We start from the raw sequence: 13,864 nt of genomic DNA on the forward strand, positions 1-13,864 counted from the left end.
GGTGGTGAGGAACTGGAGCCCTGGTGGCGATGTGGCTAAGAGCTCGGCTGCTAGCAAAAAGGTCAGCAGTTCAACTTCACCAGCCGCTCCTTGGAAACCCTATGGGGCAATTCTACTCTGTCCTGTAGGGTCACGATGAGCCAGGTTGGTGAAGAACTGGGCCATAAGATGTTCAACTTGTTCAATGATTCCCAAGACCCCTGAGGGCAACCCTTGCAATAACAGATGAACATACCCAACCCCATCAACAGACAGGGTTTCAGGGACAGAAGGGCCTCAGGACACATGAGAAAGGGGCCAGGTGACCTGTGCAAGGTGGTGAAGCACCCTAAGGTAAGGCCCACTCTCTTATTTCCCAGTTCACTCTCATCTCCGTTTTAAATACAGACCAACAGACAGCAAGGCCAGGCTTCTCCTAAAAACCAGGCTATCCAGACATGTCACCTCGCTTGGCCTCACAGCCTCAGAAATGCTGGCCCATGACTCTGGTCAAGTCACTTAGCCCTTCTGAGCCTCGATTCTCTCAGATTATCTGCAGAATGAGGCAGTATCTGCTTGCACCATTAAAAGAGTCAGCCTGTGTGAAAAAAGCTTCGAAATTATATCACTACATTGATAATAAAAAATCTCAAACGGGGATCTCTACTCTATGAACGGTAATGACAGAACCCTGGGGGAGTTTTTGCAACAGATAATAAAAAGGCACACAATGAATCACTCGATTTAATTTAAAAAGCATGTTCATAATTCAGATTAGAGCAAACCCTTTCTATGGATACAGCAAAAGCAGATCACACATCTAAACTGAGTAAAATCTGCACCCTGCCAGGCCAAACTACCATACAGAACACAGGAAATGACACTTTTGAGATAAAAAAATAACACAGGGTCACACTTTGCTGCAAAGTGTGAAAACCAATTTACCAGCTTCTCTGTATTGATGAAAACTGAGCACTGAAAGCAAAGCCCTCTGTTCTCAGCTGACAACCTGAGATGGGAACTTGTAGGCCCAGCACACCTGAACTGACTTTATGATTGAGTCATCAGGTACTGTCTTATTATTTTTGTATTCCTGATTTACGAGGCACACCACTAGCTATTAAAATGTATTTAATAATGACTACTCAGTTTTCTAACATACAAAGTCACATAAACAATATTCACAGTTGTTCAGGGGACCTGGTTGCATCAACCAGGTTGAAGCCCTTCTTTGAATCCATTCTACTGATGCTGTCCACACAGCACCACCCCTGTGCAGCCCAGTGCAACAAGACTAAGCCACCGTCAGGCTCCTGGCACCCGCTTCCCCTCAGATGGGACCTGACCAGCGCAGGGTGGGGGCAGGACTGGGAGAGGGATCGGGGGTAGGACACCAGCCGTGCAACAAGACTAAGCCACCGTCAGGCTCCTGGCACCCGCTTCCCCTCAGACGAGGCCTGACCAGTGCAGGGTAGGGGCAGGACTGGGAGAGGGATCAGGGGGTAGAACACCGGCCAGTGCAACAAGACCAAGTCACCGTCAGGCTCCTGGCACCCGCTTCCCCTCAGATGGGACCTGACCAGCGCAGGGTGGGGGCAGGACTGGGAGAGAGATCAGAGGGTAGAACACCAGCCAGTGCAACAAGACTAAGCCACCGTCAGGCTCCTGGCACCCGCTTCCCCTCAGACGGGGCCGGACCCGCACAGGGTGGGGGCAGGACTGGGAGAGGGATCAGGGGGTAGGACACCAGCCAGTACAACAAGACTAAGCCACCGTCAGGCTCCTGGCACCCGCTTCCCCTCAGATGGGGCCTGACCAGCGCAGGGTGGGAGCAGGACTGGGAGAGGGATCAGGGGGTAGAACACCAGCCAGTGCAACAAGACACAGAAGGTTCAGGTTGTACCACAGCTGCCACTCACCTTTGATTTTAACATGGCTGCCTATTTAAAACACGGTGTTTGTCAAGTTGTTAAAATACTTCCAGAGATAAAATCTCTGGTACATTAGTTCATAAACACGCAGGGATGAAAAGAACAGGTATTAGCCCCATTTTGAAGGCTGGAAAACATGAGAGAAATTACTATTAACTTGCCCAAGAACGACTCAACACTGACAGATGCACAGCCGGAGGCTGGCCTGCTCTCCCGGAGACGGCTGCTGTGTATACACGTGTCCTGTGGGCTGTCTTCCTGAGCAAATCGAACGGACACTTGTCGCTAAGACAAAATCCTAACCAAAACAACCCTCATATCAACACTAAAAGAAGGGAATTTCTAGTCACTGCTAAAATATTAAACTAAAGAAGACAGTCCCAGACAACACCATCAAAAAAGGTTAAGCGGCAGAAAAGTAGATTTAATATGATCATCACTACATGGGTCTCTCTAATAAATTTATGACCAGTGGGTAAACATAACTGTTAAGATATTCAACAATTTCGGGCCTCTAACACTTGACTCGACGGCACTAGGTTTTTTTAGGTTTAACACTCCAACGTACCGTGCCCTACTCATGTCTGCAGGTCTAGGGTGAACAAAGAACAAAGGTGTATAAGCAGGCCTCTCCTAAATTTACCCCTGCAGCACTAAATCACTGCATCCAACAATTCCCAGTGCAGTAGTGAGTTTACAGACACTCGTAAAGCCCTCGCTGAGCTGGTGGAGTTAACACACGTTTCAAAGGCACTGACTTGCAGATCCCTGAAACCCTCTAGGATGGTGGGGGCTGAGCTGGACAACAGGCTGGGAGGTGCGAACACCACCCTCCTCCATGGCTGGAACAGGCTGGGAGGTGCGAACACCACCCTCCTCCATGTGGAAGGGGGCCTGGGGACCAACAGCACAACTCTCGAGGACACAGTTCTAAGTTCCTCTGCACAGCTACTGCCACTGAGCTCAATGCACGTCAGCTCTGTGCTCCCCTCCCCCAAGCAAAGGCATTGCCCAGTTTACAGTGAAGACATGGAGGCTGGCAGGACAGAGCCAGCAGCCAAAACAAGAGCTCTGAGCAGCTCATCTACTGCTCTATCCACCAAGCCCTGAGCCCTGGTTAAAGTACATGAAGTTCCCAACTCCTAGAGAATTGTCAGACAGAGAAAGCATTTTTATCTAAAGAGAAAATGGCTTTACACGGATTTATCTTCCTCATGGCAGATAAATACAAAGTCAAGCCAGGTGAGGGTGGTGCTCGGGGGTTCACACCTCATGAGGTGTAGCAGCAGTCCCCGCACACATACGAGAGCTGATGAGGCGTAGCAGCAGTCCCCGCACACATATGAGAGCTGATGAGGTGTAGCAGCAGTCCCCGCACACATACGAGAGCTGATGAGGCATAGCAGCAGTCCCCGCACACATACGAGAGCTGATGAGGCATAGCAGCAGTCCCCGCACACATACGAGAGCTGATGAGGCACTGCAGCAGTCCCCGCACACATACGAGAGCTGATGAGGCATAGCAGCAGTCCCCGCACACATATAAGAGCTGATGAGGCATAGCAGCAGTCCCCGCACACATATGAGAGCTGATGGGTGCACAGGTCAGAGATGTGCCCGCTGCTCCTCCTGGGCCCAGGGCCCCTCCCCAGCACTACAGCCCCGGTGTGAGGGCCCAGCAGGATGCTGCCTGGCACAGCCTTGTGGCAGCTCTAAGTGGGTCACACAGACTCGAGGCTGAGCTGACAGAGGAAAGGGGACCTGAAGGAGCCCAGGTACAGATGCCCGTCATGCTCATGTGCCTCACTGACGTATGTGGCCACCAGGCCATTGGGGTCGTGCAGGCTTCTTTGGAAGGCCCCACTGTTGCTGAGCTCTAGGACGAGGCTGTACCGTGGCACGAACTTCATCACCGTCTCTTGACTCAAGAGCTGGAAGAGAAGCACAGGGTTAGGAGGATTTATCTCCCCACTCAGAAGATGTGAGATCTGACCGTACAGCCACCCACCACCCACTGACAGCACTGCACCTTCAGGGGCAGGGAGAGCATGAGAGGCAGGGCTGAGATTCAAGCCTAGGACCCCCGGCCTCATGGTGCTTGTCCCACACAATGCCTCACCTGACCATTGTTCCCCCAGGGTGCATATCAGTTCAAGATGCTTTCTGCAACTTGCATTCCAAGGGGCAGCACACCAGGCCCTCACCTCAGTCTCTCTCTGCACAACCCACTTGACAGAGAATCTAAGTCATACCCAGGGAAGACAAGGCATGAAGCCAGGTTTAGGGTGACCTTGATCCACCAGATCAAGACCAGCACAACCCAACCAGAACAAACATCAAGTCTTGTGATCAGGTTTAAAATATTTCAGATGTGCAAGGTACAAATGGTGGAGACCTGAGAGCAGGTCATGTCAAAAAAAAAAAAAGGAAGAAAGATGCCCTGGGAGGGTTAAACAAACAAGTTCACACACAATGTGATGTGGCTTCTTGCACAAGCCAGTTCAGCCTCCAGTGCTTTCCTGGAAGGACAGCACACAAATGCACCTAGTGCTGAGCAGAGTACGCTCAAGGTACACACCTGGCACGGCTGAGCAGAGGGGCTCAGGCTTTGGTTCTGTGTGCAACACGGGACTACTGAAAGTTGTTTTTTGTTTGTTTTTAATTTATTTTGTTGCTGTTGTTGAGAATATATACAACAAAACATACCATTTTTTACATGTACGGTTCAATGACATTGATTACATTCTTCGAGTTGTGCAACCATCCTCACCCTCCTTTTCTGAGTTTTCTCCTCCATTAACATAAACTCACTGTCCCCTAAGGTTCCTGTCTAATCTTTTGAGTTGCTGTTGTCACTTTGATCCCATATAGTCCTTAAAAGAGCATAATGTCCAGAAGACAGAAAGGGCCACATAAATCAAAGACTACATCGGCCTGAGGCCAGAAGAACTAGATGGTGCCCAGATACAACAACTGCCATGACAGGGAACACAACAGAGAATTCCTGAAGGAGAACAGTGGGATGCAGACCTCAAATTCTCATAAAAGGACCAGACTTAATGGTCTGACTGAGACTAGAAGGACCCCGGAGGTCATGGTCCCCAGGCCTTCTGTTAGCCCAAGACAGGAACCATTCCCAAAGCCAACTCTTCAGAGAGGGACTGGACTGAACTATAAGACAGAAAATGATATTAGTGAGGAGTGAGCTTCTTGGCTCAAGTAGACACATGAGACTATGTAGGCAGCTCCGGTCTGGAGGGGAGATATGAAGGCTGAAGGGGACAGAAGCTGGTTGAATGGACACAGAAATACAGGGTGGAGAGAAGGAGTGTGCTGTCTCATCAGGGAGAGAGCAACTAGGAGTATATAACCAAAAAAACCAAACCCACTGCCGTCGAGTTGATTCCAACTCATGGCAACCCTATAGGACAGAGTAGAACTGCCCCACAGAATTTCCAAGGAGCACCTGGCAGATTTGAACTGCCGACCTCTTGGTTAGCAGCCATCACACTGCATCACTATGCCACCAGGGTTTCCAGGAGTATATAGCAAGGTGTATATAAGTTTTCGTATGAGAGACTGACTTGTAAACTTTCACTTAAAGCACAATAAAAATATATATATATAATGCTCAAGGCAGACTTCTTTTTTTACTAATTTAACTAAACTATTATTTGGTTTTATGAAGACTTCAGGGGATATTTTTGGTTAAGTTTTAAAGATATCTCAGGGCAATAGTTTTAAGGGTTCATCCAACCTTCATGGCTCCAGGAAGTCTGGAGTCCATCAAAATTTGAAATTCTGTTCTGCTTTCTCCTCCTTTTACACAGGATTCTTCTATAGAATCTTTGATCAAAACGTTCAGCAATGGTAGCCAGGCACCATCCAGTTCTTCTGGTCTCATGCACGGCGAAGGGGGCAGTTGTTCATGGAGGCAATTAGCCACACATTCCATACCCTCCTCCTATTCCTGACTCTCCTTGCTCTGTTGCTCCAGGTGAACAGAGACCAATTGTCATGCCTTGGATGGCTGCTTGCAAGCTTTTAAGACACCAGGCAATACGCAATGAACTAGGAGGTAGAACAGAAGCACTAAATATGTTATTAGGCCAATTACTGGGATGTTCCATGAAACCATGACTCTAAAGCTCCAAACCAAGGAACCAAATCCCATGAAGGTTTTGGTTGTACATACTCTCAGCAGCTTTTTTTTTTTTTTTTTTAAATCACTGTTCTAAATCTATCACACAATTCTTGCCAATTCAACTTTTTAAAGGTGTATGACTTACTGACACCAATTTCAATAATCGGTTATGCAACCCTACCCTTAATCAATGTGATTTTTCAATCACCATTAACCTCCCCTTACCCTCTCCCTCTTCTCCTGGTAACCACTAATAAACTTTGTTCTAACTACTCAAAGGCTTTAAACAGAGAAACGCAAGGAAAGATGTTTAATTTCTAGCAAAGCAGCAGGATACCAGATAGGAAATAATGCCAAAGTGCATGGTTGTGTAAGCCCAATGAACAGAGACCTCTACCTTCCCACATGAGGGAAAAAACCCACAGAGCCACACATGCCCAGAGTACTGTCTCCCAGTCATAGGAAATGTCCAAGTCCACATACGAGTAAACTGTGTTTTAGAAGGTTCTACAGCGACGTACTTAAGTTTCATTATGGCTCACAGCCCTCCCATAGGGCTTCCAGCAACCTGCGAAAAGCTATCCCCGCCAGTCTGTCCCAGGCTCTCTCTCCTCTCCATTGTATCCCTAAGAGAGTTCATCTCTTTATTTCAATTATTCACTGTCCCAGAATGATGTCATTATGTAAAAGATGACAATAATCAATAAAGAGGAAGTAAATACAAGAGGCACAGATCTTCCATATGGAGAGGAAATCAAAGTGATACAGGGAGATACAAGTTACATTTATACTTAGAAAAATAGGGGTAAATATTAAGGTAACCACAATCCCATACTTCAAAATAAAAACCAAGATAAACATATGGGCTCAGCAAAAATAAATTCAACTATAATGAAAAACAGGAACACACAATTTACAAGGAAAAACTTCTCAGCACAAAAAAGTGGAAAAATGAAATTGTCAACAGCACACAAAAAAAGGCATCAAAATGACAGCACTAAACTCATACGTATCTACAATTACACTGAATGTAAATGGCCTAAATGCACCAATGAACACACAGAGAGTTGCAGATTGTATACAACAACATAATCCAGCTGTATGCTGCCTACAAGAGACACACCTTAGACTTAGAGACACAAACAAAAACTCAAAGGATGGAAAAAATATATCAAACAACAATCAAAAAAGAGCAGCAGTGGCAATATTAATTTCTGACAAAATAGACTTTTAAGTTAAATCCACCACAAAGAATAAAAAAGAACACTATATAATGATAAAGGGACAATTTACCAGGAAGATATACCCATATTAAATATTTATGCACCCAATGACAGGGCTGCAAGATACATAAAACAAACTCTAACAGCACTGAAAAGTGAGATAGACATCTCCACAATTATAGCAGGAGACTTGAACACACCACTTTTGTTGAAGGACAGGACATCCAGAAAGCAGCTCAATAAAGACATGGCAGGTCTTATTGCCACAATTCAACCAACTTGACCTCACAGACATATACAGGATACTCCACCCAACAGCAGCCAAGTATACTTTCTTTTCTAGTGCACATAGAACATTCTCTAGAACAGACCACATATTATGTCATAAAGCAAGCCTTAGCAGAATCCAAAACATCAAAATATTACAAAGCATCTTCTCTGACCATAAAGCCATAAAATTAGAAATCATTAACAGAAAAACCAGGGAAATCAAAATACTTGGAAACTGAATAATACTGTGCTAAAGAAGACTGGGTTATAGAAGAAATTAAGGATGGAATACACAAATTCATAAAATCCAATGAGGATGAAAACACTTCCTATCAGAACCTTTGGGACACAGCAAAAACACTACTCAGAGGTCAATTTATATCAATAAATGCACACGTACAAAAAGAAGAGATGGCCAAAAAGAAAGAACTGTCCCTACAACTTGAACAAACAGAGAGCAACAAAAGAAAATGTCAGGCACCAGGAGAAAACAAATAAAAAAAATTAGAGCAGAATTAAATGAAGTAGAGAACAGAAAAACAATTGAAAGAGTTAACAAGACCAAAAGCTGGTTCCTTGAAAAAATTAACAAAATTGATAAACCATTGGCCAGACTGACTAATGAAAAACAGGAGAGGACGCAAATAACCCAAATAAGAAATGAGATGGGCGATATCTCAACAGACACAACTGAAATCAAAGAATCATATCCAATTACTACGAAAAATTGTCCTCTAACAAATCTGAAAACCTAGAAGAAATGGATGAATTCCTAGAAACTAACACAAACAGAGGTAGAACAACTAAATAGACCCGTAACAAAAGAAGAGATTGAAAACATCATCAAAAAACTCCCACCAAAAAAAGCCCTGGTCCTGATGGCTTTACTACAGAGTTCTACCAAACTTTCAGAGAAGAGGTAACACACTGCTACTAAAGGTATTTCAGAGTATAGGAAAGGATGCAATACCCCCGAACTCATTCAATGAAGCCAGCATATCCCTGATACCAAAACCAGGTAAAAAAAAAAAAAAAAAAAAGACACCACAAAAAAAAAAAAAAATTACAGACTTACATCCCTCAAGAACATAGATGCAAAAATCCTGAACAAAATTCTAGCCAATAGAATTCAACAACATATCAAAAAAATAATTCACCATGACCAAGTGGGTATTATACCAAGTATGCTGGGATGGTTCAACATTAGAAAAACAATTAATGTAATCCACCATACAAATAAAACAAAAGACAAGAACCACATGATTTTATCAATTGATGCAGAAAAGGCATTTGACAAAGTCCAACACTCACTCATGATAAAAACTCTCTCAAAATACGAATAGAAGGAAAATTCCTCAACATAATAAAGGGCATTTACACAAAGCCAACATCCAACATCATCCTAAATGGAGGGATTCTGAAAGCATTCCCCTTGAGAACGGGAACTAGACAAGGACGCCGTTTAACATCACTCTTATTCAACGTTGTGCTGGAGGTCCTAGCCAGAGCAATTAGGCTAGATAAAGAAATAAAGGGCATCCAGATTGGTAAGGAAGAAGTAAAAATATCTCTGTTTGCACATGACATGACCTTATACACAGAAAACCCTACCGAATCCTAAAGAAAACTACTGAAGCTAGTAGAAGAGTTCAGCAGAGTATCGGGATACAAGATAAACACACAAAAATCAGTTGGATTCCTCTACACTAACAAAAAGAACATCCAAGAGGAAATCACCAAATCAGTACCATTTACAGTAGCCCCCAAGAACATAAAATACTTAGGAATAAATCTTACCAGAGACTTAAAATACCTATACAAAGCAAACTACATGACACCACCGCAAGTAACCAAAAGAGGCCTACATAAGTGGAAAAACATACCTTGCTCATGGATAGGAAGACTTAACATTGTAAAAACATCTATTCTACCAAAAGACATCTACAGATACAATGCAATTCTGATCCAAATTCCAACGACATTTTTTAATGAGATGGAGAAACAAATCACCAACTTCATATGGAAGAGAAAGACGCCCCGGGTAAGTAAAGCATTACTGGAAAAGAAGAACAAAGTGGGAGACCCCACTCTATCTGATTTTAGAACCTATTGTATTGCCACAGTAGTCTAAACAGCCTGGTACTGGTACAACAGACACATAGACCAGCAGAACAGAATTGAGAATTCAGACATAAATCCATCCACATATGAGCAGCTGATACTTGACAAAGGCCCAAAGTTAGTTAAGTGGGGAAAAGACAGTCTTTTTAACAAACGCTGCTGGTATAACTAGATATCCATCTGCAAAAAAATGAAACAAGACCAATATCTCACACCATGCACAAAAACTAACCCAAAATGGATCAAAGGCCTAAACATAAGATCTAAAACGATAAAGATCATGGAAGAAAAAATAGGGACATTAGGAGCCCTAATACATGGCATAAACAGAATATAAAACATTACTAAAAATGCAGAAGAGAAACCAGAAAACTGGGAGCTCCTAAAAATCAAATACTCATCCAAAGACTTCACCAAAAGAGTAAAAAGACTACCTACAGACTGGGAAAAAGTTTTTAGCTATGACATTTCCTATCAGCACCTGATCTCTAAAATCTATATAATTCTGCAAAAACTCAACCACAAAAAGACAAATAACCGAATTAAAAAATGGGCAAAGGATATGAACAGGCACTTCATTAATGACATTCATGCTGCTAATATGAGGAAATGCTCACGATCGTCAGCCACTAGAGAAATGCAAATCAAAACTACAATGAGATTCCATCTCACTGCAACGAGGCTGGCATTAATCCAAAAAACACATAATAATAAATGTTGGAGAGGCTGTGGAGAGACTGGAACACTTACACACTGCTGGTGGGAATGTAAAATGGTACAACCACTTTGGAAATCGATTTGGCGCTTCCTTAAAAAGCTAGAAATAGAACTACCATACGATCCAGCAGTCCCACTCTTTGGAATATACTCTAGAGAAGTAAGAGCCTTTACACGAACAGATATATGCACACCCATGTTCACTGCAGCACTGTTTACAACAGCAAAAAGTTGGAAGCAACCAAGGTGCCTGTCAACGAATGAATGGATAAATAAACTATGGTATATTCACAGAGTGGAATACTATGCATCAATAAAGAACAATGATGAATCCATGAAACATTTCATAACATGGAAATACCTGGAAGACATCATGCTGAGTGAAATTAGTCAACTGCAGAAAGTCAAATATTGTATAAGACCACCATTATAAGAACTGGAGAAACAGTTTAAACAACAAAGAAAATATTCTTTGATGGTTACAAAAGGGGGGAAGGAGGGAGGGAGGGAGGGGGAGGGGTATTCACTAATTAGATAGTAGATAAGTTTTATTTTAGGTGAAGGGAAAGACAATACACAATACAGAGGAGGACGGCACAACTGGACTAAACCAAAAGCAAAGGCGTTTCCTGAATAAACTGAATGCTTTGAAGGCCAGCGTAGCAGGGGCGGGGGTCTGGTGACCGTGGTTTCAGGGGACATCTAAGTCAACTGGCATAATAAAATCTATTAAGAAAACATCCTGCATCCCTCTTTGGAGAGTGGTGTCTGGGGTCTTAAACGCAAGCAAGCATCCACCTAATAAGATGCATCAATTGGTCCCAACCCACCTGGAGCAAGGAAGAATGAGGAACACCAAAGACACAAGGTAATTATGGGCCTAAGAGACAGAAAGTACCACATAAACCAGAGACTACATCAGCCTGAGGCCAGAACTAGATGTGCCCAGCCACAACCGATGACTGCCCTGACAGGCAACTCAACAGGGAAACCCTGAAGCAGCAGGAGAGCAGTGGGATGCAGAGCCCAAATTCTCATAAAAAGACCAGACTTTGTGGTCAGATTGGGACTGGAGGGACCCCGGAGGCCATGGTCCCTAGACCTTCTGTTAGCCCAGGACAGGAACCACTCCTAAAGCCAACTCTTCACACAGGTATTGGACTGGAATAGGGGATGGAAAATGATACTTGTGAAGAACAAGCTTCTTGGATCAGGTGGACACATAAGACTATGTTGGCATCTCCTGTCTGGAGGAGGGATGAGAGGGCAGAGGGGGCCAGAAGCTACCTGATTGGACATGAGGAGAGTGAGTGGAGGGATGAACTGTGCTGTCTCATTGGAGGGAGAGCAATTAGGAGTGTATGGTAAGGCGTATGTAAATTTTTTTATGAGAGACTGACCTGATTCGTAAACTTTCACTTAAAACACAATAAAAATTAATTAAAAAAAAAAAAACTAGAACTACCATACTATCCTGTAATCCCACTACTTGGAATATATCCTAGAGAAGTAATAGCCCTTGCACCAACAGATATATGCACACCCATGTTCACTGCAGCACTGTTTACAACAGCAAAAAGATGGAAGCAAACAAGGTACCCATCAACGGATGAATGGATAAATTATGGTATATTCACACAATGGAATATTACACAGCGATAAAGAACAATGATGAATCCATGAAACCTTTCATAACATGAAGGAATCTGGAAGGCATTATGCTGAGTGAAATTAATCAGCTGCAAAAGGACAAATATTGTATAAGACCACTATTATAAGAACTCGAGAAACAGTTTAAACAGAGAAGAGAATATTTTTTGATGGTTACAAGAGGGGAGAGGGAGGAGGGAGGGCGAGAGGTCTTCACTAATTAGACAGTATATATGAACTATTTTAGGTGAAGGGAAAGGCACACAATACAGGAGAGGTCAGCACAACTGGACTAAGCCAAAAGAAAAGAAGTTTGCTGAATAAACTGAACGCTTCATACACCAGCGTAGCAGGGGTGGGGGTTTGGGGACCATGGTTTCAGGGTACATCTAAGTCAGTTGGCATAATAAAATCTATTAAGAAAACATTCTGCATCCCGCTTTGGAGAGTGGCATCTGGGGTCTTAAACGCAAGCAAGCAGCCATCTAAGATGCATCAATTGGCCTCAACCCACCTGGAGCAAAGGAGAATGAAGAACACCAAAGACACAAAGTAATTATGAGCCCAAGAGGCAGAAGGTGCTACATAAAGCAGAGACTACATTAGCCTGAGACCAGAAGAACTAGATGGTACCTGGGTACAACCGATGACTGCCCTGACAGGGAACACAACAGAGAACCCCTGAGGGAGCAGGAGAGCAGTGGGATGCAGACCCCAAATTCTCATAAAAAGACCAGACTTAATGTTCTGACCGAGACTAGAATGACCTCGGAGGTCATGGTCCCCAGACCTTCTGTTAGCCCAAGACAGGAACCATTCCCAAAGCCAACTCTTCAGACAGGGATTGGACTGGACTATGGGATAGACAATGATACTGGTGAAGAGCAAGTTTCTTGGATCAAGTAGACATATGAGACTATGTTGGCATCTCCCGTCTGAAGAGGAGAGGAGAGGGTACAGAGGGTCAGATGCTGGCCGAATGGACACGAAAAGAGAGAGTGGAGGGAAGAACTGTGCTGTCTCATCTGGGGTAGAACAATTAGGAGTATACAGCAAGGTGTTTATAAATTTTTGTATGAGAGTCCAACTTGATTTGTAAACATTCACTTAAAGAACAATAAAAAAAAAAAAAATCTCTGATAAAGGACTTGTATCCAAAATATACAAAGAACTCTCAATATTCAACAATAAGAAAAAAAACCCAATTACAAAATGAGCAAAAGACCTGAACAAACACTTTACCAAGGAGATACACAGAAAAAAAAGAGAAAAGATGCTCGGCATCATACGTCATTGTTGTTAAGTGCCATTGATTTGCTTCCAACTCATAGTGACCCTACGTACAACAGAACGAAACACTGCCTGGTCCTGCACTATCCTCATGATTGTTGTTACGCTCGAGCCCAGCAGGGGGCTACACACTTCCTGACTTCAGAACATATTACACAGCTATAGTAATCAAAATAGCCTGGCAATAGTTTAACAAAATAGACACACAAACCAACTGAAGAGAACTGAAAACCCAAAAATAAATCCAAACCTCCATGATCTATTGATTTTCGACAAGGGACCCAAATCCATTCAATGGGAAGGGACAGTCTCTTCAACAAATGGTGCTGGCAAAACTGGATTCCACATGCAGAAAAACAAAATCCATACCTCACATCATACACAAAAACTAATTCAAAATGGGTCAAGGACCTAAATGTTAAATCTAAAACCATAAAGTTCTTGGAAGAAAATATAGGAGCAAAGCGTTGGGACCTAATTTTTTTCAATGCCAAATTATCAAACACAGCAATGAATACACAAGCAAAAGAAAACAAAAC

At 43.3% G+C, this 13,864-nt stretch overlaps 1 protein-coding gene across 2 annotated transcripts in view; it reads right to left on the reverse strand.

Moving 5' to 3' along the window:
* Nucleotides 1-3,060: 3,060 nt before the first annotated feature.
* Nucleotides 3,061-13,864, reverse strand: part of APMAP (adipocyte plasma membrane associated protein) — a 52,199-nt gene continuing 41,395 nt past the window's right edge. For both annotated transcript variants that reach the window (XM_049869570.1, XM_049869569.1), the window contains one exon: nucleotides 3,061-3,841. In XM_049869570.1, coding sequence (XP_049725527.1) covers nucleotides 3,632-3,841 — 210 coding nt within the window. In that variant the 3' untranslated portion in view covers nucleotides 3,061-3,631. The remainder of the gene's footprint in view (nucleotides 3,842-13,864) is intronic.

This window comes from Elephas maximus, chromosome 25 (genome assembly GCF_024166365.1).
Source record: "Elephas maximus indicus isolate mEleMax1 chromosome 25, mEleMax1 primary haplotype, whole genome shotgun sequence".
Taxonomy (NCBI): domain Eukaryota; kingdom Metazoa; phylum Chordata; class Mammalia; order Proboscidea; family Elephantidae; genus Elephas; species Elephas maximus.